Source organism: Rhinolophus sinicus, chromosome 3, assembly GCF_057876585.1.
Source record: "Rhinolophus sinicus isolate RSI-liver-muscle chromosome 3, RSI-T2T, whole genome shotgun sequence".
NCBI classification, from domain to species: Eukaryota; Metazoa; Chordata; class Mammalia; order Chiroptera; family Rhinolophidae; genus Rhinolophus; species Rhinolophus sinicus.
The window spans coordinates 158,179,552-158,204,196 of NC_142503.1; the positions used below are offsets into that span (position 1 = coordinate 158,179,552).

General features: G+C 38.7%; 2 protein-coding genes across 4 annotated transcripts in view; one reads left to right on the plus strand and one right to left on the minus strand.

The window, feature by feature from the left end:
- AAGAB (alpha and gamma adaptin binding protein) overlaps window positions 1-18,805 on the minus strand; it is a 45,918-nt gene extending 27,113 nt beyond the window's left edge. For both annotated transcript variants that reach the window (XM_019725618.3, XM_019725616.3), the window contains exons 1-5: window positions 18,656-18,805; window positions 5,087-5,277; window positions 4,788-4,884; window positions 4,359-4,448; window positions 1,416-1,499 (exon numbers count right to left, since the gene is read on the minus strand). In XM_019725618.3, the coding sequence (XP_019581177.2) occupies window positions 1,416-1,499; window positions 4,359-4,448; window positions 4,788-4,884; window positions 5,087-5,277; window positions 18,656-18,728 (535 nt within the window). In that variant the 5' untranslated portion in view covers window positions 18,729-18,805. The remainder of the gene's footprint in view (window positions 1-1,415; window positions 1,500-4,358; window positions 4,449-4,787; window positions 4,885-5,086; window positions 5,278-18,655) is intronic.
- A 53-nt stretch (window positions 18,806-18,858) lies between these two features.
- Window positions 18,859-24,645, plus strand: part of IQCH (IQ motif containing H) — a 188,267-nt gene continuing 182,480 nt past the window's right edge. For both annotated transcript variants that reach the window (XM_074327525.2, XM_088797317.1), the window contains exon 1: window positions 18,859-19,048. In XM_074327525.2, the coding sequence (XP_074183626.1) occupies window positions 18,998-19,048 (51 nt within the window). In that variant the 5' untranslated portion in view covers window positions 18,859-18,997. The remainder of the gene's footprint in view (window positions 19,049-24,645) is intronic.

Here is a 24,645-nt window from a genome sequence, read left to right on the forward strand (position 1 = left end):
CTAGCACAGCATACCTGTTGAGGTTCCAAGAGCTACGAGAGAGAAAAACACTACTCAGCCAGCAGTTCCCAAAGGACTTTGTTATGGGTTGAATTGTATCCCCGCAAAATTCATTTGGTGAAGTTCTAATCCCCAACACTTCAGAAGGTGACCTTAGTTAGAAATATGGTCATTAGACGTAATTAGTGAAGATGAAGTCATACTGGAGTTGGACAGGCCCTTAATTCAATATGACTATTGTCTTTATATAAAGAAGAAATTTGGACATAGACAGTACACAGGAAGAATGCCACGTGAAGACTGGAGTTATGCTGCCACGAGCTAAAGAACTACCAGAAGCGAGACGAGAGCCCTGGAACAGATCCTTCCCTATCACTTTCAGAGGGAGCATGGCCCTGCTGACACCTTGATTTCGGACTTCTGGCATCTGGAACTGTGAGACAATAAATACCTGTTGTTCTAAGCCATCCAATTTGTGGTACTTTGTTACTGCGGCCCCAGCCAACTGATACAGACCAGAGGCGCATGTGCACTAACTAGCCTACCAGCTTCATACTGTAGTTGAGATCCAGCTTTCCACCCCTGGCCAGGGCCACCATGTGAGACCAGGCTCCAACAACTCACTGGTGAGACTGCAACAGCTGCCTGGTCTCCCTGACTCCAGACCTGCATGCCCGCCTGCATACCACCATGATATTAATCCTTCAAAGATGCCAACTTCTTTGCATGACTCTCTTGTTAAAAAATCTCTAGTGATTCACCAGTTCCTACCATTAAAAAGCCAGATTCTCCTGCCTAGCATTCAGCTCTTCTCTCTTCTAAGCTAGCTCCAATTGCCAGGCGAGATTCCACTAGCGACCCTAGACTATAGAGCCATTATGATTGGTGCCATGCTTCCTCCCCTGCTTGTCACTTTTCCCCTTCACCAATCACAAGGCTACTGCCAAGACCCGCTTTCTCCTTGAAGCTCTCTCTGTATCCTCCAGCCCACAGCAAAGGCCACTCCTCTGACCTCCTGGAATTTACTGCTTCTCTCAGTCATTCTGCACCATCTCAGGCAGCCTTGCATGGGGACCTAGCATTTGCAAACTGCACATTTTGATTCCACAGGTGGACTAGGAGCTCCTTAAGGAGAGAGTCATGCTTTACAATATTGGGGGTACTCCTCAAAGCCAAAGACAATGCTAGGTATTATCACAGGCAAGCTCTAAATTCTTACTGAATTAACTAATAAACATATAGTAAAAATTCTTAGAGATATTACTTTTGGCTCTTGCTTCAACTGGGGATTTAAAATGGACCAAATCTACGGATTTCATATAATCCTAATGGTTCCACATATATCCGAATAATTTAAAACTTACAAGGCCCAGGAAGAAAAACCTCCTTAGGACTTTTAGTCCCAAGTTACTTACCATTCTTCATCACTACATTGGACCAGACATTGGCATTCAAGGCTTGAACAATTCGCTTTACTCCTGTAGATTCTGGAAAGTCATCTAATCAGGGAGGTAAAATAGATATGTATTTACACATTCACTTATACATACACGTACGTATATGCATGTGTGTATATATATCCCCCAAGCCATATTTTTAAATAACTGTGGCTTAATTATTTTGCTCATTTAGTTGTTACTTCACATTATAACTTATGTAATACGGAAAAAAATAAAGCAAATACAGAGCTTAGAGCTCCTGATAAGAATATTCTAGAAACTAAAACAATGACAAAAACACACAATATGATAGGCTTATACGTATTAGAACATCATCCCCATTGCTTCACCAATGGCACCGTGTTTACCCGAAAATAAGACCTAACCAGAAAATAAGCCCTCGCATGATTTTTCAGGATGACATCCCCTGAACATAAGCCCTCACGCGTCTTTTGGGAGCAAAAATTAATAAGACCTGGTCTTACTTTCGGAGAAACACGGCATCTACTCATATTCTCCTGAAAATGCTAGTTTGTATTAATTATAGAATCGTGGGAGAGTACATTGTTTATAAGAGACATCTGGAGAAGAACTTCTTAATCAGAGAAAGACAGTTTAAGAGTGAGAAATGAAATTACCATAACCAGAGTGTAAGAGAGAGGATAAGCATCACTAAAAAAAAAACCCAACAATTTAGTTTACTTAATTTAGTATTGGTATTGCCCTGCTTCTGGAATTTCATCGATACTACTCTAAACAACAGGGTGTTCATCCGTTAGCAAACCAGTAATACGGTGGTATTCTTAGCTACACTGGAGGTATGAATGTGTATAAAGGAAATGGAGATTCCTCAGATAATGATTATTATAAGACTGCATGTGGCTGAAAGAGAAGTCTCTCTCCTATGAGTTTCTAGAGCACAGTCCACATAGAACCTGTCTCTACGTGGCCTGGCCTATTCCTGCTCTTCTCAAAAAAAGTGGGGATGACACTACTCCGTGCACACCTCTCCTGGAGGAAAGATGCATTGGAACTGATGATTTACTTGTGTAACCTTCTCCTCTAGGCTGGATACTCTTTGAAGGCAGGAATCATGTCTTACTGGGTTCACTATCCCAACTGCCTAACACAGCGCCTGAAAGACAGCGGAGCAGGCACTTAGTAACTGACAGACAGATGAATCATTTAAGGAATACCAGCCTATCAACGTAACAGAAATACGGTGAGGGTTAAACTGAAAATACCCTACAAAAACGAGTTTAGCATCATTAATGTTTAAGTGAAGAAATAAAAGGCATGTTTATCTTAACTATGAATGATTCAATTCTTGAACGAATAACTAATACTTCAAATGATATAACCAGGAACCAAAAATATGATCTGAAATAAAGAGCCAATAAGATGAAATTTTATACAAACAAGCATAAAGTCTCCAACTGATGTTTGAATAATACATGCAAATAAAGGATGAGGGTACATGGCTTGATAACTGTTTGTATTAAAAAATTCTAGGCAGGTTTTAGTTACATTACCTAAAGATGATATGCCAAAAATCAATCTTAAGTTGAATTAATACAAGAACATTGTTCAGACAAGGAGCAAGGAGAAGTGTAGTAGCATAAAGGAGCAGAGATTCCAAAATGAAAACAGATTTAAATAAATGACTCAAATGTCGACGCTCAAGGAAAACGGGAAGAAGAGAACATTCTAGTACCAGATATAAGGGATTGCACAAACGCTCACATACACAGAACAGGACACAAGTTTTAGGGGACCCAGAAAAACACGGAAGAAGGAACTGTACTTGTTAATTTTCAAAATTCTTGAAAAGGTACAGGGAGAAAAACCAGCCTTTTATTTCAGTCCTCTTCTTCTCTGGCAGGGTTTTATTGCCAAAGGTAACATTTTGGAAAACTTCTAAATAAGCCGTAACATAGAAAGACATTTCTTAATTCCTTTAAAAAAAAAAATGTTTTGTGTAATGATTACTTATATCCTATCTACGGAGCTTAACTTGTATTGGTTGCCCTGGCCTAAAATGTCTTTTGGAACAAGTGGCATCTTCTCAATGCCATGTCCCCACCAGTCCTCTAAATACAATTCCAGTATGTTTTCCATTTCTTCCCCAGGAACAGTCGACATGTGAGAGTTCATGGTGCCAATTCATTCTTTGACATAGTCTCTTCTGTCTCTGAAATACCACAGTACCAATAGATTTTTTATAATACTTATGATGTCCCACTTGGTAATTCAACTATTTGTATACATGTTTTATCTCTTGTACCAGACTACAACCTTTTGGTGGGCCAAAATCTGTCTTATCTTGGTAGATCCCATGGCAGCTAGCCTAGGTGTACTAGGAAGGAGTAAAGATGAGAAGACAAATGGGGGTGATTAAATGACGAGGGGGAAGAAATAGAAAGTCCAGATTGCAGCAGAAGGCAGTTAAGGGCAGAGCTACCCCAAGAGGGCATTCTGGGTCTGTTTTTGGTTTTAAATGTCCAAAAGATATACAAATAAGACTGACATACCCCTATGGGAATTCAGTGTTAGGTTACTAGGAAGTCAAAACAAGTAACATAAACTTTACCTATTTATGAATATAGGTCGAACTCTCCTTTTTCCCCCGTGGAGAATGGATAAGAGATTGGGGAAATGACTAAGATTAAGGTAGAAATCCTCTCACTTTATCCATAAGAAAAACACACAACATTTCAAAAACCCTAAAATGGATAGTGAAACCAAATAAATGGATTATTCCATTAAAGATAAAGCCACATCAATGGATTCTGCACAAATCTTTTCAAATAGCTGGGGGGAAAATTGTTTTTTAAATTTCCGTGTGATTCTTCTTCCCTGAATTAAATAATCTCATATCTGAATCCAAATGCCATATTTCCCCCTGCCATAAACACTTACCATCCTCCTCAGGCAAGTCCTCTGGACTAAGTTCTACCAACTCAAAGCCATGTTTGATACACCATTCTTGAGCTTTTTGTCGGTTTACACCTAAAACAATATGCAAAAAAATCTTTATATGTAAAAATAAAACATGAATACTGCCGCAATACTCTCCACAAATTTCAATGTGTTTCCATTAATGTCAATGTTATTCTAAAGGTATCCAAGATAAAGCAATAGAAAGAAAACGATTTCTCAAACCCAAAGTGCCTATTCTTAAAAAAAAAAAAAAAAAAAAAGTAAATATTGCCAGATTCCAAAAAGAAATAGTTGAAAATATTTTGTAAAGTAATACAGTCACATGTGACGTACTATTCTAAGTTGAGGGATCAAATGTACTGTTTACCAAGCAATGGCAAACGTGTGTGTCCCATCCAGGTGTCTTACCAGTTTCGGATACTCTATCACAGACCAGGATCATCACCTCAGGTAACCAGGCTTCTGCCAGTGCAAGCCATGAGGAGACACTGTCAAGACCAGATTTCTAGGAGGAGGCAAAACAAACATACAGACAAAGCCAGAAAAAGAGACATTAAGAGAACTCACTCATAGAAAAGGCGGGGGTGGGGGGGTATGGGGGGTGGGGTGGGGTGGGGGATGGGGAGTGGGGGTGGGGGATGGGGAGTGGGGGAAAGAAAGCCCAAGATAATGTTTTATTCAAGAGTCCATGGAAAACAAAATCTTACTTGTGTGCTGTCAAAGTAAACCACAAACGCTTGGACTGACTCTGCAATCTCTGCAGTGACAAGAAACTTGTTTGGCACCACACATAGATTGATATCCGCTGAATAGTATTTATTATCAATGGTCCAAGGATAAAATCTCACAGCATCACTAGCAGTCGCTTCCACAATAAGATCTTCTGTTCCAAGGATATCTAGATAAATGACACAACATCACTATGGCAAGTGCAAAACCAATAGACACAGGGCAATTTTCCCAATAAGATACTAGATTAATATGGTACTTTGGCTGCTTCCCTTCGTGCAAGGATTTCAAAGGGCCTCACATTTATCAGGGCGTTTTCTTCTCTGATCATTAGATTGTAGAAGTAATGGTGACATAATATAACTCATTGGCTCTTTTCTTTAAGAACACAAAAAGTATTCTGACTAGATTTAGATAGTAGTAGAGAACAAAATAATCATCTAACCAAACTCCTAGAAAAGAGCAAGTAGGAGAGATAGAATGACAGCTGTATTTGTTTTACTGCTTATGGACTTCATGGGAGATGGAAGATATAAGAATCCTAAAAAATGCGGGATTCTACTCATGCCCATACTATTCCGTATTTATTGCAAGCTAAGAGGAATATGGCATTAAGGCTAACCCGTTAATAAAATGAAGAGTTACACACATTCCTTGGGCCAAATGCTTACACATTAATTCAACTAGTAAAAGAATGGATACTGATAATGACTCCAATTCCATTTATGTTCAGATTCTTTGAAAGCCAACTCAAATTCTTGTTTGACAAAGACACTTCGGGCAAATTTTAAACGTATAATAGCCAAGCAAATTAAATGACTTAGAATATAACTAAATCTTTCAGAAACCCACATGCAGCCTGGGTACAGCTAATGAAATTCTTACAGTACAGGCCAAGTCAATGATGGACAAAAATAGATGTGGTCATGGAACCATCGAAGCATTTTGCTTCTATAATGTCATAAAATGTTGAGAACTGGAAGAGACATTAGAAATTGTTCTAACCTACTCCCCGTCTCATGCCCATACCCACAACCTCCATTTTACACAGATGTGGAAAATGAACTTAGATAAATAAAATGACATGCCACTAACTGGGTAATTGTAAGAATGTACAGCAAAATGGCCACAAACTCCTTTCAATGCATAATAAGATGAACACGTAAAATATTTCTCAAACTCACAGTTAGAACACTGGAAAGTAGAAATTAAAATTTAAATTCCAGAGCTAAAAATATGTATTTGGAACACTGCCATAGTTTTTGCTCAACAAGAAGACTTGGGAAAATTATTTAGTTCAAGCAACTGCTAAGAATAACGTATAATCATATATAAAGTCTGTGTGTGTATGTGTGTATGTGTGTCTTTTTCATTGGTAAACTTTCATCATGTGGCTATTAGGAGGAACTGAACATGAAACTTGTTAAACAAAAAAAATTAAATTTAAAATGAATTGAAGACTTTACCTTTGAGGTAAGGCAGACTTTAAAACTAACTTTCTAAAATTTTCCACCAAAACCAGAATTATTAAATTAATAAAGGGTCTGTGCCAATATTTGCATCTCTTGAGTTTATCCAGTCTCTTTAAGAAAGCAGCAGTTCTCTCTGCTTAATTTCTACCTAAAGTCATACTCTTTATTAATTATCAATCAATTCCATAGCAACCAGATACAATGTCCTCACGGAGCCTTATGTCAAGTTCAGGTAGGAAATAAGCCGGAAAAACACGTAAGTTAGTAAAATCAAAGATTCTCTTTTCATCTGAATGTCTCACAGGAAAGAACACTCCTAGATCAGTCTATGTTGCACTCAGAGTTAATACTCCCAACTCCAAGCAGGTGGCACAGCAATATGCCAATAAAAGCACATATGGAAGAAGGCAAACTAAAACAAGGATAGTAGCAAAAATATAGAACCTGATTGTTCTAAAAAGGTAGGAGGAGCCACCATATGGGTCAGTCTTCATTCCCGGGTAATTTTTTTAGATAATGAATTCACTTTTTTTTTTTAAAAGGGAATGCAGAAATAGCAAAATAATAAATTCACTTGTCAATGGGGAAAGTACAAGGACCATGGGACTAGTACCTATATCATCACTACAGTCAGTGGTATTTCCTAAACTGGTTGTATTGTTAAAAACTGGAATAAAATTTGGGTTATGGCTTTTTTTCAAGACAGTGTCTTCACCTAACATGAAAAAATAAAATCAGTTAAAATGTATGGAGGATGGTTCATTTTATTAATCAATGTTTAGAATACAAAAGAACAAACCAACAAGTGGTACTCAGAGCACTTAAAATTTCAATTTTATACTATCTTTGGTTGTCAAATAACTAAGATATTTACTTAGGACACAGAAAGAAGCTATTTCTTTCTCTTTTCTCTAAACCTCAAGAATAGAACCAAAAAACCTAGATGAGAATAGAACCAACAAATTGGGAAAATAAATTTCACCGTTCAATGTTTTAGTAGCTGGACTTTTTTTAAAATTCTTTGTGCTGCCTAAAACAATTTGATACCTCAATTTACTTATTTTTAACATTTTATATCTAATCTGATACTTTCAGCAAGGCTGCATATGGCCTTTATTACCACATCTGTGCCGTATTAGAACTAGATGGAGAATACTGAAGACTGCTTCATTCCAGTTCTCATCATCAATATCATAATGCAGAGCTTAATTTAAAAAATGTAAATATCTACACTAAATATAGTTCATCTCCCTCATCTTTTCTATTTGATTTCAAATGTTTAACAAGTTTATTTTTTTCCAAATTAAAATCAAAATCACTCCAACGCTTACGCACATGGCTAAGAGTTTCTGGAGATCAGCCAGTATATATTCACTCATTTCACAGATGATAAAACTGAAAGCCAGAAAAAAGAAGCCACCTTCTAAAAGGAGCAGAGCATAAAACAGAATTCAGGTCACCAGCAGTCTTTCCTACTGCACTGTGAAGCATCACACATTATGATACTTAGCATCTGAGCCAGATCGCACTCGAGGGTCTACGGGGCAGAAGCCTGCAGTACCCTTTCCCCTTTTATGTAAACCAAAAATAAGAGTCAGAACGAGGGCACCACAACACATGAGCCTGCAGCCCAATTACGCATCAGAAAACGGTGTATGGGTTTCAGGTATTTAGATGTCAAAAGTGAGTCATAGTGATCTCGTGTGTGTGTTTGGGGGGGTGGAGGGGTTGCCAGACAGACTTCCTAGAAAAACCTGCAAAAGTCTCTCCTCTGCCCTTTATTAAACTGAATTTGATGTAGTGGATATGGTGCACAAATGCAATCCGGAGCCGTTTCTCCCTCCTGGTGGACGTCAGCCTGGCTCATTCCCACTGTTGGCAGCCACCTGGTGGAGCTGTAATACATCATTTTTTAAGAGATGAACATACTAGATGATTAATTGCTGGGTCTGTTACTACAAACTTGGTTTCACAGCTTAAAATAGTTAATTTGTAGTGTTTTCAGATGAGAGAAGTTAAATGTCAACCCAGATCCAGTAGCAAATATAAACCTTTCCCTCAATTTTAAGTGCAAGTATAAATCTCTTTCCCTGTTTGAGAAGCTGTTTTACACAGCCACCAAGTCTCCAGCAACTCCTGTTTACTTTCTCACTTCCTTGGTGAACTCATTTCCCCTAGAGTCCCAAACGGCAAGTTAGTGAAAAAGAAAGATTCAAGAGAGTTGAAGAAAGCTGTGTGCCAAGGAATATTTCAGTTCGGTGATCCAACACCTCCCCCTCCCACACAACTCCCGGTCTACGCTCATGTTCCTTCCCTCAGAGAAAGTGTACATTTGGCAAGAAAGGAGGCAGCTAGCTTTCTACGGTTCAGAATCAATAAGAGGTGATAATTCTCTTTAGCATGAATTAGGAAGCCAACTGAAGTTCCCAAAACACAACAAATATCCTCCCCCCCACACACACGCACACACAAATACACACACACATACACACATACATATATACATATATATATGTGTGTGTGTATATATATATATTACTCCTACCTACCCCCTCACCTATCCACCCCAGTCAAAAAAGACAAAATAAGTGCATTTCAAACTAAGTGCATTGATAGTTTTTGGATTATTCAAATCTCCTTTAGTCGAATTAAGGACACTTTTAATACCAGTAGAATTAATGTACACTTAACTAATGGCATTCTTTGTGAAGAAAAGTGGTCCAGTGGTTAAATCTTATACTCTATGCTCTGAGGAAAGTGACAGCTGCCACTTCAAATTAAGATGATTGTTCCAGAAATGAGCGCTCTTCTGAGAATGGAGTTGGTTTTATTCTTTCTCACAGACTGAAACTGCCTCTACAAGCGAAGTATCATACGTGAACCCCAGATATGAGTATGTTTCATGGTAACCCTGTTCTGGGACCAGAAGCTCCTCTCCCTTCCCTTTGTCATGGCACCGGAAAAGGCCAGGCCATAAAGTGACACAGACCTGGAGTCAGACAGACGGGCATCTGAATGCTGGCCCTCTGTGAGGAGGACAAATTAACCCTCAAGTCTCATTTCCTCACCAGCAAATGGGGACAGAAACATTTCTTGAAGATTAAGTGAAACAATGCCTAAGTACAGACACACAGTAGGCCCTCAGTATACTCATTTCCTCCTTCCCATTTCAGTTTTTTTTTGCATTTGTGACAACACTACAGCCAGGAGGGTAGGTCAGAGGTGCACTGAGGAGTTAATAAGACACATTACAATTAGGAAATAGCCACGTCCTTTGAGCTGCTCTGGCCCCTCCCTTCCCAAAATATGCCTTCTAATATTTTTCTTTTCCATTGTTAAGGCATAAACCGAGACAGGAGAGAAAGCAATTAGGAAAATTATAGGAGGCAGCAGAGTCTGGCGTCAGTTGAAGGGGAAAGTAGCCATTATGAAAGCAAAAAATGGAGCAAAATGTAATTTGGGAAAAAAATACGAAAGCCAGAGTTTTCATTAAAACCAGCAAGGATAAACAAAGAGAGACTTTCACAAATCACAATGGTTCCATGCTGCTGCAGCCAGTTAGAATTCCAAGGCCACAATTTCAGGAGAATGTCATTCAAGATGGGTGCTGCTCTGTCAAATACTTCGTGGCAGTTATTAACTAACAGATTACTCCCCGAGGACTAGTATCTGATACTGCTGCAATGGAGCCTGTGCCATTTAAAGGTTAAAACTGTAATGTTAAAGTTGGGACTTTACAGAGACAAATGTCGGGAAATTCACATCTGTGACTCTCTGAATAATCATCCTACAGCCTCCTGGTGCAAGTACAGTAGTTAAGTTTTGGGAGACTCACAAGTTATATGTGGATTTTTGACTGTGTGGGGGAATCAGTGTCCCTAACCCCCATAATGTGCAAGGGTCCACTGGATATGCAGTATTTGTTTCAGTCTGTATGACAGATCAATTACTGGAGCATATTAAGTTGCTGAAGGAGGAGTAACTGGATTGAGTTAAAGCAACATACCACTGTTTTAACAAGAGTACAGCAATTCTGGTTTGCTTACAACACTTAATTACCTTTCCCTCGCGCACTCCTTCGCTCTGGTCACACTCTAAATTCACATTTCCACGTGCTCTGGGGCTTTTTATATCACAGTGGAAAAGTTTTAAAAGTTGAAGTGGAGGAAATCAAGCCAGTCCTCCTCCTTTTCCTCAAGTTTACTTTCTCCCAATAGCCATTTGGAATTGGACACAGCTTCACCCTAAAATAACAGAGGGGGCGTGAGGGGGAGCTCCGTGGTCTCTGCTTGCCCTTACTAGAAGACCTCACAATGCAGTGAGACACACATGCACACAAAAACATAAAGCTGGCAGCAAGGAGAGACTATGGAGAAGTGTTTTGTGAGGCTAAGGAGGAAGCATCAGCCTCTAAGTTTTATGGGCTACATGCAAAGACCACTTTATCCACCCCAGTGGCACAGCTGATGGACAATTCCTTCCCATATTTGTAGGTTGGGGGGGGCTTCTCTGAATTTCATTACTATTACTATTTATTCAAAATCGTAGTTCTAGATATACATCTAAAGCAGTGGTTTTTTATGGGGAGGTGATTTTGCTACTCAGGGGACATATATCAACATCTGGAAACATTTTGGGTTGTCACAAGTGGGGAGACGCTACTGGCATCCAGTGGGCAGAGGCCAAGAGTACTGCCGAACCCCTGCAATTCACAGGGCAGCCGCCACACCACGGACTTACCCGGCCCAAAATGCCAACAGTGCTAAGGTTGAGAAACCCTGATCTAAAACAAAGGAACTCGTGAACCTGATTTAGCAGTATTCATGAAGCAAAATAAAAGTTCAAAATGCAAAGTTGGTTTTGTTATCTCATAGAACTGAAACTCGCCTTTACAGCCAGGCATCATAACCCCCCATCACAGATATAAATGCCTTGCATCTGTATCTAATAAAATCTATCTCTGATAAAATATTATCTCACATGTCTTCTTTAATTATTTTAACCACAAAAATTACCTGGCAATTAATCTTAGATGCTTTGAAAATAATTTATGAATGGTGGTTTTCTGGAAGACAGAACACATAAGCCGAAAGAGGACAATTATGAGATGAAAGTCATTTTTATATTCAAATGTAAGTTTTCATAAACAAATCAGCATAGAGCAATAAAACCTCACAAAAAACATCAATGTCTGCTCAGGATGACAATGGTATCTGCAGCACATACAAGCTTACTGTGAAAGAAGGGAAACATGTCTGAGAAAAATGTCCCACACAGAGTAAGTTTCATGAAGAACATTTGCTCTGTAGTCCCTGTATTCAAATATTGAAAATAAGTTTAGTTTATTGGAAAAACATCACAAAGCTAACAGAGATCCAACATCCCCGTTTCCAAAAGGTCCTTCAAGAAGGGTAAAGTCATGACTGGGCAATACACAAAGGAACTTGGAAAAAGAAACCATTGATAAATGGGACTTCATTGAAATTAAAAACTTTCGCATTTCAGAAGATACCATCAAGAAAACCAAAAGACAAGCCACAGAATGGGAAAAAATATTTGCAAATTATATGTGATAAGAGACTTGTAACTAGAATATTGTATCTAAAGTACTTTAACAACTCATTTTGTCTAATAAGAAGACAAAAAAAACAGTTTAAAAATGGGCAAAGGATTTGAATAGACATTTCACCAAAGAAGATATATGAATGGACTATATGCACATGAAAAGATTCTCAACATCATTAGTTAAGGAAATGTAAGTCAAAACCACAATGAGACACTACCTCACACCCACCAGAATGGCTAAAATAAAAAATACAGATAATAACAAGTGTTGCCAAAAATGCAGAGAAGTTGGAACCCTCATACATTACTGATGGGAATGTAAAATGGTATAGCCACTGTGGAAAACAGTTTGGCAGTTTCTTAAAATAGTACAATAGTTTCTTAGACTGCCCGTAACAGCACTGAATATTCTTAATAGCCAAAAAGTGGAAACAACCCAAATGTCTATGAACCGATGAACTGATAAATAAAATGTGGTGTAGCCATACAATGGAATGAGAAACACATGCTACCACATGGATTAATCTCAAAAACATTAAGCTAAGTAAAAGAAGCCAGACACAAGAAACCATGTATTACATGATTTCTTTTATACGAAATAGTCAGAAAAGGCAAATCTGTAATGATGGAAAATACACTAGCAGTTGCCTAGAGCTGGGGGTGGGATGGAGAGTGACTACAAACAGGTACAAGGTTTCCTTCTAGGATAGAAACGGTCTACATTTAAAACAGGTGGATTTTTATGATATTCAAATGACACCCCCATACAGCTGCCAAAGAAATCATGAAAGCTGGAAGATAATGCTTTCATTTTACTGATGAAGTAGGCAGCCAGGGCATGTTTCAGATACTTAGAGCATCGATGGCACAAGTAAAGAGACTCAGTCAATATTTGTGGAACGAAAAGTTAACTTAAAATCAGTGAGGAAGAGGGGAGCACTCACTCAGTGCTCAATTCACACATTTTTCCCCCTACAAAAATCCAGCAGAATTCAGACAGAATGGCAATTCTCTTACGTCAGCATAACAGTTCTCTTTATTAGTAATACTAAATGATCACCCATTTTCCTGCTCCGAGCGTACTGATTTTGATCCCAGAACAATAATACTTGCACCCACCTCTGTGTAGAACCAGCCTTCAGGTCTGTGTGGAAAATTAAATCCTAAATAGGTTACTTGTTACTGAACCTAAAATATCATAACTATCCTCTCTGTCTTCACCTACGTCAGTGTTGCTTCCTGAATAAGTCATTATTAGAGATGTGTTTGTGGTGCACTGGCTCCAACGTAAATACGACGTCATATCCAGATTACTATTCTTGTCAGTCATATTTAAAACAATTTCCATACTTTAACCTTTTTAAAAAATGGGTTTATATCAGATTTCATTATTTTTTGAGTGCTTTTATTTGCTGAGGAATTATACAGGTCAAAAGGCAGCCAGTTGTTGAAACCAAATGACCACTGCATACTTTCTAGAGGTTTTACCTTTTCTATACAAAAACAAGCAGTTAGACGGCCCTGAACGAAAGGTCTGAGTCTAGATACACTCAGAATCTTCCAGGAGGATGGTTTTGTGCAATGTGGGCTGATGCATACCATTTTTCCAGTGGTTTCTCCTCCTACTTTTCACCCCCATTTACTGGAATGCCATTTATGAGGAAGACAAGCACCTTATAATCATTTAACTCATTAACAATATCTAAGGGAATTAATCTAAAACTTCACACACAAAGTCAAATGTCTACTCCATGAGTAAGTACACAAATTGGGCACCAGTAGAGGCATTTTCATTTATTATTACACTTGCAGTTTATCTACTAAGGCACCAACTACCATAAAAGAGAAAGTGTTAACCTATGAGCCAAAGAAGTTCTCAGTAGTAAAATCTTCTGCTGGAATCTCTCCTATTCGTACCTCCACCGTCAACACATACAGTTCTGGCTGTCGTTACAGTGTACATGTATAAAAGAACTGGAATTGAATATTGGCTCCCCAACTTTTATGAGCTGTAAACCTTAGAAAATCTCAACGTTTTGAGCTTTAATTTCACACTCTCACAAACACACATGCACATTAGAAGGTAACAGAGATGTGTTTTTTAAGTCCCTTTGGGCCTGGAAGGAATATGAACGTGTATTTAATCTTTCCTCCTCCTTAGGTTGATGACTTATTATCCTTTTTTTAAATAAAGACAAAAATCTTAAGCCCTCTTTTAATTTAATTGAAAAATTTAAAATATATTAAGTGTCATACCTAAAAACAAATCACCATTCCCCAGACCCATTAGTGGTTGAAATCACTGGCCACCTACTGAATCGCTCACTCGGTGGTGACAGCTCTAGGCCCTTGAGACAGATGCTGCTGACCCAACTTTCTTCCTTTGAAGAAAATCAAGACTCGGAAATACACAATTCAAAGCAGGGTCCTCCTACCACAACTAAACAGGTAACTTTACTTAAGCAAAAATTATTCCTTATTCCCAGAGTAAACCAAAAGGCTCCACTCAGAATACCTCGAACAGCTACAGAAAAATGCAAGTTAAAAGACCAAGGCTCTTATCCCTCTTCTCTTGCTAGACAATGTTGGCTAAGCTGTACAGTAGCCCCTATCTTTGAAATAAGGATGTTCACCTTAGTAAATCACTTTAAGATCCTTTTGTAAGTACAGGAGTTTGACAGACCTAGAAACAAACTCCCAGTCTTGAAGAAGAATGTTTCCCAAAGAAGCAATGTCATAAATGACGGCTGGCTTAGCCTGTGTAATTATTTTAAAACCTTCTTTTAGGGTTAATCTCTATTGTTAAGGTGGCATACTGATGCCACCTTAAATTTGAATAGTTCTGATTGCTAAGGAATTCCCACACATTTCACCCACACATTTCAAGGACACAAATCCTGAATATGAACATGGGCTCCAGCACTTACCACTTGAGCACTTGGGACAAGTCCCCTCGCATGTCCAAGCCTTGGTTTCTACATTTACATAATAAAACGGAGAGAACCTGACTTCCTGACTTCACAGGGATACAAGAACCCAATTAAACAATGTGGAAACGTGTTTGAGAAGAGTACTGATGCACATATAAATGCTTGATATAAGATCTCCAAATTCCCACATTTCACTAAAAGAAAGAAATGTTCAGCTGTAGAACCTGAATGGCTCATATGTAGTTGCTGAGTGGCATTACATATTTTCAAACCAAACAAGTCTCCAGGGACTTTTCTATCTAAAGTTCCTTCTTGGAAGGTAGAGTAAGATGTTAAAACTTAGGTACCTACGATTTAATATTTTCACAGGTGGAGCACACACTTTTACTACATCCCTCTTGAGGGCAGGTATATAGTAAGTCCCTTAGTCCTCATTTTAGCTACAGTAACTGGCACAGAGACTAACTTTATGCTTAATATCAGAATACACTTTTCCAGAATAAAAGTAAATGCACATGTATGTAAAGTGGAAAGATGCTTGGCCCTGGAGTACAGATACCTGCTCTCACACCACATATAGCCTTGCACGAGTCCCTCAAGCGTCCTGAACCTTCATTTCCCTTTAAAAATCGACACTGCAAGTCTGTAATGCCCATTTCATCTGATGCCAGACACCCAGCCACAATACTGTAAATACGGCCTTGGAGTGACAAAATCGGGAAAAAAAAGTTTCTCAAAGTCCATGCATGCACTTTACCCATAGTAGAGGGCTATGGATTTTTATTTCATGTATATTTATAACAACCTTGCTTATTTGGTAATGAAATATTTCCCCATTGTTGGCTAAAAGCAGTAAAACAGATCAGGTGTCGGAGGAAAGAGGAAACCCGAAAGGTTCCTCTTCCTGATGCATGGAATGAAACTAAACCTTCCCAAAAAGGTAGATCAGATTCAGTCAAAAATACTACGGCCTAATATCACTGAACACTCGACAAAAGTCCTTCCTTATGGTAGTCTCCATCTCTTATGCCAAAATTAGACTCAATTCGTGATTAATTTAATTCAATCCTTAATTATGGTAAAACATAATGAATGCTCAGCAAATGCTACATTCCAATACTATCCACTGTTAGCCCACTCATTAACCCGGGAAGAAATTATAAAGCCCTCTTTTACAGTGCACTTTCCCTTTACTCAAGTAATTGTTCACGTAACTGCTCTTATTTTTCATTATGTAACATTAATGGAATCACAAAGGAAAGGTCATCTAATTTTAACCAACACAAAAGTTGGCTTTTGAGTTATTTAGAGGCATTTTATATGTATAAAGTGGATTATTTTACAGAATTAATTTCCCCCCAATGATGCCATTATACTCTAAAGAAAAACTGTTATTTGCCAACTATAGGTAATCAGCTCCTCCAAGGAAGTGACCACATCTTCCAATTCTGATCCTGAAAGTACATGATAGAGTACTATAGCCATCGGAATACTTAACACATATTTCTGAGACTGGCTTTGAGAGGCCTTTTATATATCAGTAATGGAAATCCAAATGCATATACAGTTGACCCTCGAAAAACGCGGGGGGGTTAGGGGAGCCGACCTCCCCCATGCAGCTCCTCCCAAAACTTTACTAATAGCCTACTGTTGACTGTAAGCCTTACCAATAATATAGACAGTTGATTAACATATATTTTGTGTTATGTATATGCTGTATCCTTACAATAAGGTAAGCCAGAAAAAAGAAAATGTTAAGAAAATCATAGGGAAAATACATTTACAGTACTGAAAAAAATCTGCGTATCAGTGGACCCATGCCCACTGTTGAAACCCATGTTGTTCAATGGTCAATTGTAATTTTTTTGGAAAGTTAAATACACCATAAGCAAAGTCTGACAGAATTTCACTAAATGTAATATATAATGAAAACTAATTTATAATATGTTAAATAAAAACTATCAGAATAAAAATTACATATAAAATGTTAAATATAAAATATACAATATATTTTACATAAACATATCTATTATATAAATCACATGTAATATATATTATAAATCTATAAGTGCATATATTTATAAAAATTTATTTTTATACATTTCTAAAAATATGAAATATTTTAAAATTTTATTATATAAAATATATATTAATGTAAAAATCACATAAGAGGCTAAAAATTACATATGAAATGTAATTACAATTAAAAAAAATCTATGCATTGGAAAAAAGACTGGAAGAAAATGCACAGAAACATTAACAGTATTTGTGTTTGAGTGATGAGACCGTGAAGGACATTTTCTCCATATGCTAAATCTTTAATGAGTATGCACTACTTCCATAAAACTACTTTAACAAAAGAAAAGTAAGGAAATAAAGGGGAAGGAGCACTGCTTACAGGTAAGAAAATGGCATAATTAGAGCAGTTACCATTTAGTAATTGCTATAATTAAACTTTTACCCAGGCAAGGACCTTTATAAGTGATAGCATTATAAGTGAGTTATAGAATATTTGTGCTGGAGGGACATCCTGTCTAATTCTGTCACCTGACAAGTTCAGGGGAAAAAATCATAGTTGTCTGATGCTTTACAGTTTACAAAGTGCTCAAACTGTCTCATCACCTGTCCTTCAAACAATCTGGGAAATAGGTCCATATGCCCCATTTTATGGATCAGGAAAATAAGGATGGGAGAGAAAACGTGCTTTAATAATATCTGCCATGTATCGAATGTTTACCATGTGCCAGCTTCTGGGTTAAGCACAGCAATCCTGTGAAAATTATCATCATTTTACAGATAAGAACCTAAAAGGCAGAGGTTAATCGTGCTCACTTCACTCTCTTACAGCGAGAACACTCCTCTAACTCGAGGCCACACATTGAAAACGGGAGCCTTGAGTTATAATCAGCTTCCCAGAGTCCTTTAGTAGAAGGGCCTATGATCCAGTCCTATGACCTATCCTTTACACTGGTCTCCTCGCCTACGATTTCTTTTAAGAGTTAGTCTGCCAGCCACTATGAAGGTGCAGAGGCAAAGGGACTAGGCCTAGTAATACCCCAAAATTAAGGCTGGCGGAGAGAAAGCCTACAAGGCAGTGAATAAGAGTGTCGGGGACGAGGCTACCAAGTCTCATAATTTATACATTAAGGGGTAACCAAGAGGAAGCAAACTACCTCCAGGGCAGGGATAGCAACAAACATCGAAATTCCTGCATTTACACTCGCGTAACTTGGTACAATTCCCACAGTGCCTTTGGGTTCATCTCAAAGGATCCCCGCAAAAACCCGTGGGCCAGGCGGGACAGGGGTGTCTCACGTTACTGAAAAAGCTACAAGATATGCAACAGTGGCCCGGGCAGGCAGAAGAGCGATGGGTGTAAAAGCTAGGTGCGAACCCGGGGGGACTGGGCACCTCCACCAAGTCTGAGGGGCACCCGAGGGGCTTCAGGCCAGCGCAGAGTGGAGGAAGAGCCCGAGGCCCGCGACGGGGACAAAGGCCCGGAGGGAAGCCGCGGTGCTGAGGCTGTCGCCCGCCGGGGCTCAGGGAGCTTGGAGGTCTGTCTACGAGCTTCGCTACTCACGTTGGACCAGTCGATCTCCAGTGAAGGTGGAAGAGCAGCTGGTGATGAGAGCACAGGGGACTCCCGCAGCCATAACTGCGCTCCTGAGCCGGTTCCGTCTGGAGGCCGCTTCCGCCTTGGGCCATACCACGGCCGCTGGCGCGAGGGGGGGGACACGCCAGGAACGGCGCCTTCTCGGAAAGGCCGGGCTGCCCTGACTCCTCTCTCACCCCCTCTTCCGCTCCCGGTGTGGAACAGACCGGGCCGCGCTTGGTGTTGCCATGGGGACGAGCTCCCTCCGCAGAAAATATCCAGGCCTGCAGACCCGGCCTCAGGGGGAGGCAGCCCTCCTCGGCCCTGGCTATGACTCAGGAGACTGAAAACTATGATCCCATCGGAACCATCTTAATCCAGGTGGGAATTGGACCCTTTTCGGCCCTGCCCCGCTAAGACACTTCCGAGCGAGCCACTTGTATCCACCCTTTTGGAGCGCTGCCCCCAGACTGCCTGCAGACAGCTTCCCAATAATGCCCCAACCCTGACCTCGCTCATGAGCCTCGCACACCTCTGGTGCCCTACCCTGAAGGTTCTGCTCCAGGAGCACGACCGTTCTGCCTCTGGTAAAACTCCAAGACAATGCACCGCACCCTGTAACCTTTACTTGGAAAAAATCCATCTTACACTGAGGCACCATTTAAAAATGTTAGGTTCTGAGAAATTTAAACCCATGATCTAGGGGGAGTGGCGAATATACAAATCTGACACATTGGGGAGGTGGTAAGAAATTTGGGGAGAAATTGAAATATGTGGCCTGCTTTTCTTAAGCGCCCCAAGTTTTTGGATTTTAAAGTCCCTTGCAAATAAATAAGTCCTGGGGATGTAATGTACAGCATGGTGACTATAGTTAATAACACTCTAGTGTATATTTGCAAGTTGCTAAGAGAGTAAATCTTTAAAGTGCTCCTCACAAGAAAAAAATTGTAACTGTGTGATGATGGATGTTAACTAGACCTATTGTAGTGATCATTTTACAATACATACAAATATCAAATCATTATGTTGTACACCTGAAACTAATATCATATTTTATGTCAATTGTATGTCAATAAAACAAATAAAAGTCCCTTGCTTGGGAACACACACAGAAAAATATATGAAATATATAAAGAAACTATGTTAAAGATTGCACATCAAGTTAAAGTTTTGAATATAAAAATGTGACAAATTAAAAAACTGAGGGGAATAATTTTTTCTAATCTGAGGGGCGAATATCAAGAAAGTCTTAACTCCTCCAGTGTCAGTTTGTGACAGTTACACTCAGATTTTTCTAAATAAGTAAAAGCATTTTGCGGTTTTTCCACATTTACCTATTGTAATTTTAAAAGGTTTCCACGTGTATCATCACTTCTAACTCTGACATTTAGTTCCATTTGACTAATTTGCCCAAGGTCACTCTATTAGGGCTCTCACGCAAATGTACAATGGGTCTAAGTTTTCTTCCTGCCGGGATTTTTATTTCTTACCTCCCATCTAGAAGAGACTTCTTTACATTCACCTTTTCCAAAATACAACCCCCTAAACTTAACCACATTTATAGACTTCCCCGTTATGAATCATACCCAAATCTTACCTCACTTTTCATTATCCTCTCTTACACCATTACCCTAGAATGAGTTTAGCCAAACTGCAAAGTCTGAAGGAACAGTCTCCACAAGCCTGCCCTCACGTTTACATCAGCCTCAAGTTCAAGAATCCCCAGAACCACCCTCGCTCACTTCAGCTGTCTGTAATTTGGGAGGCCTGACCACTCTCACATTGGCTAATTTGATAGAGTAACACAGAATTCGAGAAAGCACTATCCTTACACAATGTTATTAGAGCGAAAGGATACACATAAAAATCAGCCAAGAGAAGAAATACATAGGGCAGGGTCCAATAAGGGTCCAAACAGGGTTTCCAGTCATCCTCTCCCTGTGGAATCGTGGATAGCATTATCTTCTCCCAGCCATAACGTGTGGCAATATGCACAGAGTATTGTCTAGAGAAGCTCACCTGAGACTTTGGTGTCCAGATTTTTATTGGAACTCAATCACACACTGCCCCATGTGACTGACCTTTCATCTCCATCCCTTCCCAGAGGTTAGAGGCTAGATGAATGCTTTTAGTCTTTAGTTCCTCTAGAGGTTGGAACTGACACAGCATGGCTCAAAGCCCCCACCATAAATCACATTGTTAGACTGTCTGGTGGCCAAAGCCTCCAAGTAGACACTCCTATCAAGCGGAACATGTCAGGGGCCTAGAGATCATCTAGGCAAAGTATCTAACAGCAAAGAAAGGCCAGACCTCTCTTTAAATAAGGTTAATTATTCACTACACATATACCCCCTTCCAAATCCAGGGCCCATTTTTATAGACTCCAAATACTTGGAGCACTAATGGAGACTCCTACCCAGAAACAACCAGCTTTTCCTCACAGTATACTTCGTTTGACTACAGGAATAATTAAGTTTTTCTTTAGGTTCCTCAAGTTCTCCAGACCTGGGACAACTCTAAAAAAGAGACCAGATTCCAGGAAGCATTCTCATGCCTAATTTCACACTTTCTCTTGAGATAATTCTACTTCCTGAGGCTGCTCCCCTTGTGGTTTGGAACAGTGTAGCAAAGTGTATTTGGTTGAAAAGCCAAAAAGCCTGTTCACTTCAGACTGGGATCCAGAAGTAGCTGTTTGGTCAATCTAGGATATAACATTACAGTAACAATGTCTGTGCTCACTGAATTGTAAAATGGAACAGAAGAGCTAAGAACAGTCATATCCATGCTGATCAGCACCCCCACTTCCTTCCTTTAAAAGGTTTATTGTGGACATACCATGTTTCCCTGAGAATAAGACCTAGCCAGACCATCAGCTCTAATGCATCTTTTGGAGCAAAAATTAATATAAGACCCGGTCTTATATAAGACCGGGTATATTATATTATACTATATTATATCATACCCAGTCTTATATTACAGTAAAATAAGACTGGGTCTTATATTAATTTTTGCTCCAAAAGATGCATTCGAGCTGATGGTCTGGCTAGGTCTTATTTTCAGGGAAACATGGTAAGTAGAGGCTGTATAGAAAAAAAGACCTTACATGTTAACCTGGTTATTAAGGCTGATCTCTAGATGCAATATAAAATTCTTCCCATTCATATGTAGAATATGTATAATGAGGAAAATGTGGAAGACCTTTCCTACTTTCCCACTGAGTCCTGAGTATTTGTGAGCATACAGCATCACTCTCAAACATGCAACATGGATTCCACTTCTGCTTGGGACTATGATTTCTTTCCTTGAAACAGGCTACCAATAAACTGTACATTTAGTGGAAAGAACACTTATTTGTGAGTCAGAATACTGAGGTCTGACCCTGGCAATGACATTCTTCCAGGTGGATAAGTTTCAGTTAGTCACTTCACCTCTCTGGGCCTGTTTTCTCTTCTGTAGGAAACATAGCTTAGGTTAGATCCACCTCTAAATAAATTGACTCAATTTCCCCAAAGCTACATAATTTCTCTTCATTGTAAAGTGGACTTCCTTTACTATTAATATTAGCTTAGACAATCAAATTTTTGAATACACACACACACACACACACACACACACACCAGGGCTGCAAAGAAATGTATACACATGACATATTCACCTTTTGTTATCGGTATATATTGAGTATTACAATTTTAATACAGTTTTTTCCTTTCTTAAAATGTGTATACATTTTTTTATTGGCACCCTCTGTATATATATCTTTGCTAGAAAAGCAAAGTTACTTCAAATCTCCACTTGCTTCACCCTGTTATGGAATATTTGGCCTGTGTCTCAATCAGATACAGTAAATAATTCTTTAGGCCAGTTCTCAAATTGTGGGCCCATGAGCAGCATGATCAGTACAAGCTAGGAACTTCTGAGAAATGCAAACTCTGAGACCCCGCACCAAACTTACTAAGTCAGAAGCTCTGGGAATGGGTTCCTGCGATCTTTTTTTTTTCCACAAGACTTTCAGACAACTCTGAGGAATGCTCAAGTTTGAGAGCTGTTATTTAAATCGTATTGTAAAATATAAACTGTAATACGATTTCAAAGAACAAAATCACAATAATCAAAGCTAACATAGTTTTTATCAGGTATCACGCATGGTTCTAAGTGCCGTGTATATTTTAACTCATTTAACCCTTACAACAGGGTATCAAGATAAGTACTATGATTGTTGCACCTTATGGAAAGGAAACTGACCGAAGATGAGTATTGTGGGTAGGTCCATATACATAGAAAATGCAAGCAATCTTCTCAACACTTTTCAATCCTGGTATAAAAAGGAAGTCTTCCCTGGTTCTTTTAGCTCCTTTAGATATTTCAACCTTGCCTTTTCCACTGAATTTTCACCAACCTCTAGCTTTTTATGTTTACACATATACATTTGTATGTTGGTGGATATCATGCATGTACTGGTTAATGGTTAGGCATGAAGGCTCTGGATTCAGACTGCCTGTATTTGAACAGTTCACCAATTAACCAGCTGTGTTACCTTGCCCAGGTTACTTAACCACCTTAGACCTCAGATTCCCTCAAGTATAAAATGAAGATAATGATATGAACTCCTTTGTAAGGATTAAAATACAGGATAACAGAAAGTATTACACTTACTAGGTGCTAGTTATTATTTGATCTGGTCTCTTATCATTTAATATTACTTAGTTTTGTGTACGTTTCTATGTCTTTTTAAGATTAGCTTGCTCTTTTAAGTTGCTGGAAGAAAAGGAAAAATGGTTAGCCTGTCTTTTTAACCAGGACTACTCCATTCTTAACTAGAACTTGATGGGTATTGCTATTTGGCAAACAAGGTATGCCTTATTTCCCTGTTACAAATTTTTTGGATATCCCATTTTACCTGGTGTAGGATGGGGCCCATCGATCTTGGATGACTGGATAATGATGTATGTAGTAGTTCATTCTCCAATAACTCGTGTTCTGCTCAAAAATGAGTGGAGCTGGGCTAATATTTACTATTATTTAGAAAACATAATAGATGGTACAAATTAATAGTAAAAGTAGTATTTTGTTAAAATATCTAAAATACTAAAGAGAAAAATCTTTCAATGTATTAATCAGTGCTCTAATTATAAACTCTGTGTGACATTACGAAAACATGTACCTTAAATGTTTGGATTTTCCAGGATAGTTCTGATTGTGAATATTCTGTCCCACTGTCAGATCATATATTACAGTCCATGTTTTCCTTTTTGGTTCAGGAAATAAGATTATTGGTTCAGGAAACATGGTGATCATTTCCACATAGAGCTCAATTAGGCAGCATTTTGTTAACTGCTTAACTTCTTTCACTTTTAAGTCTAAAGTCAGACATTTTACAATTTTTGCTGGATCTTTCCTCAACTATTCATAATAGTGAGCTTTTGCTACAATAACAACCATCATTACAATTAAAATAGTAGCCAACACTTATCGAGAGCCAGACATTTGCTGAGAGCTTTAGATTTTCTCAAGTCCTAACAACAACTCTGTTAGGCATGTATTTTTTTATCCCCAATTCACAGAAGAAGAGACTAAGGTCCAAAAAAATGAAGCAACTTGCCCGAGGTGATAAATCTTAAACAGGTTATGGCATGTTTGTGAAACAATCTTGAAGAGGTGTGGTTGTGACTCTGGGATGTTTCCTAGATACTTTCTTTTATTAGTAACTCTTAGAAGCTTTGTTTTTATACTTTATTAATAAAACTGTGGTACCTTTTAAAAATGTATCTTTATAAATGATCGCTTGACCCAAATATTACACATGTTTGAGCAACAAAGATTACCTAGTCTTGCTATAAAAAGTAGCTTTTTAACTAGTTTTAGAAATCATATTTCAAAAATCCATCATATTAGTTAACACATGTTAACTAAAGCAACTTTGGAAATATTTGAGCTAATTGATATTATCACTGTCTTTCTTACCAATCCCTCTGTCTGGT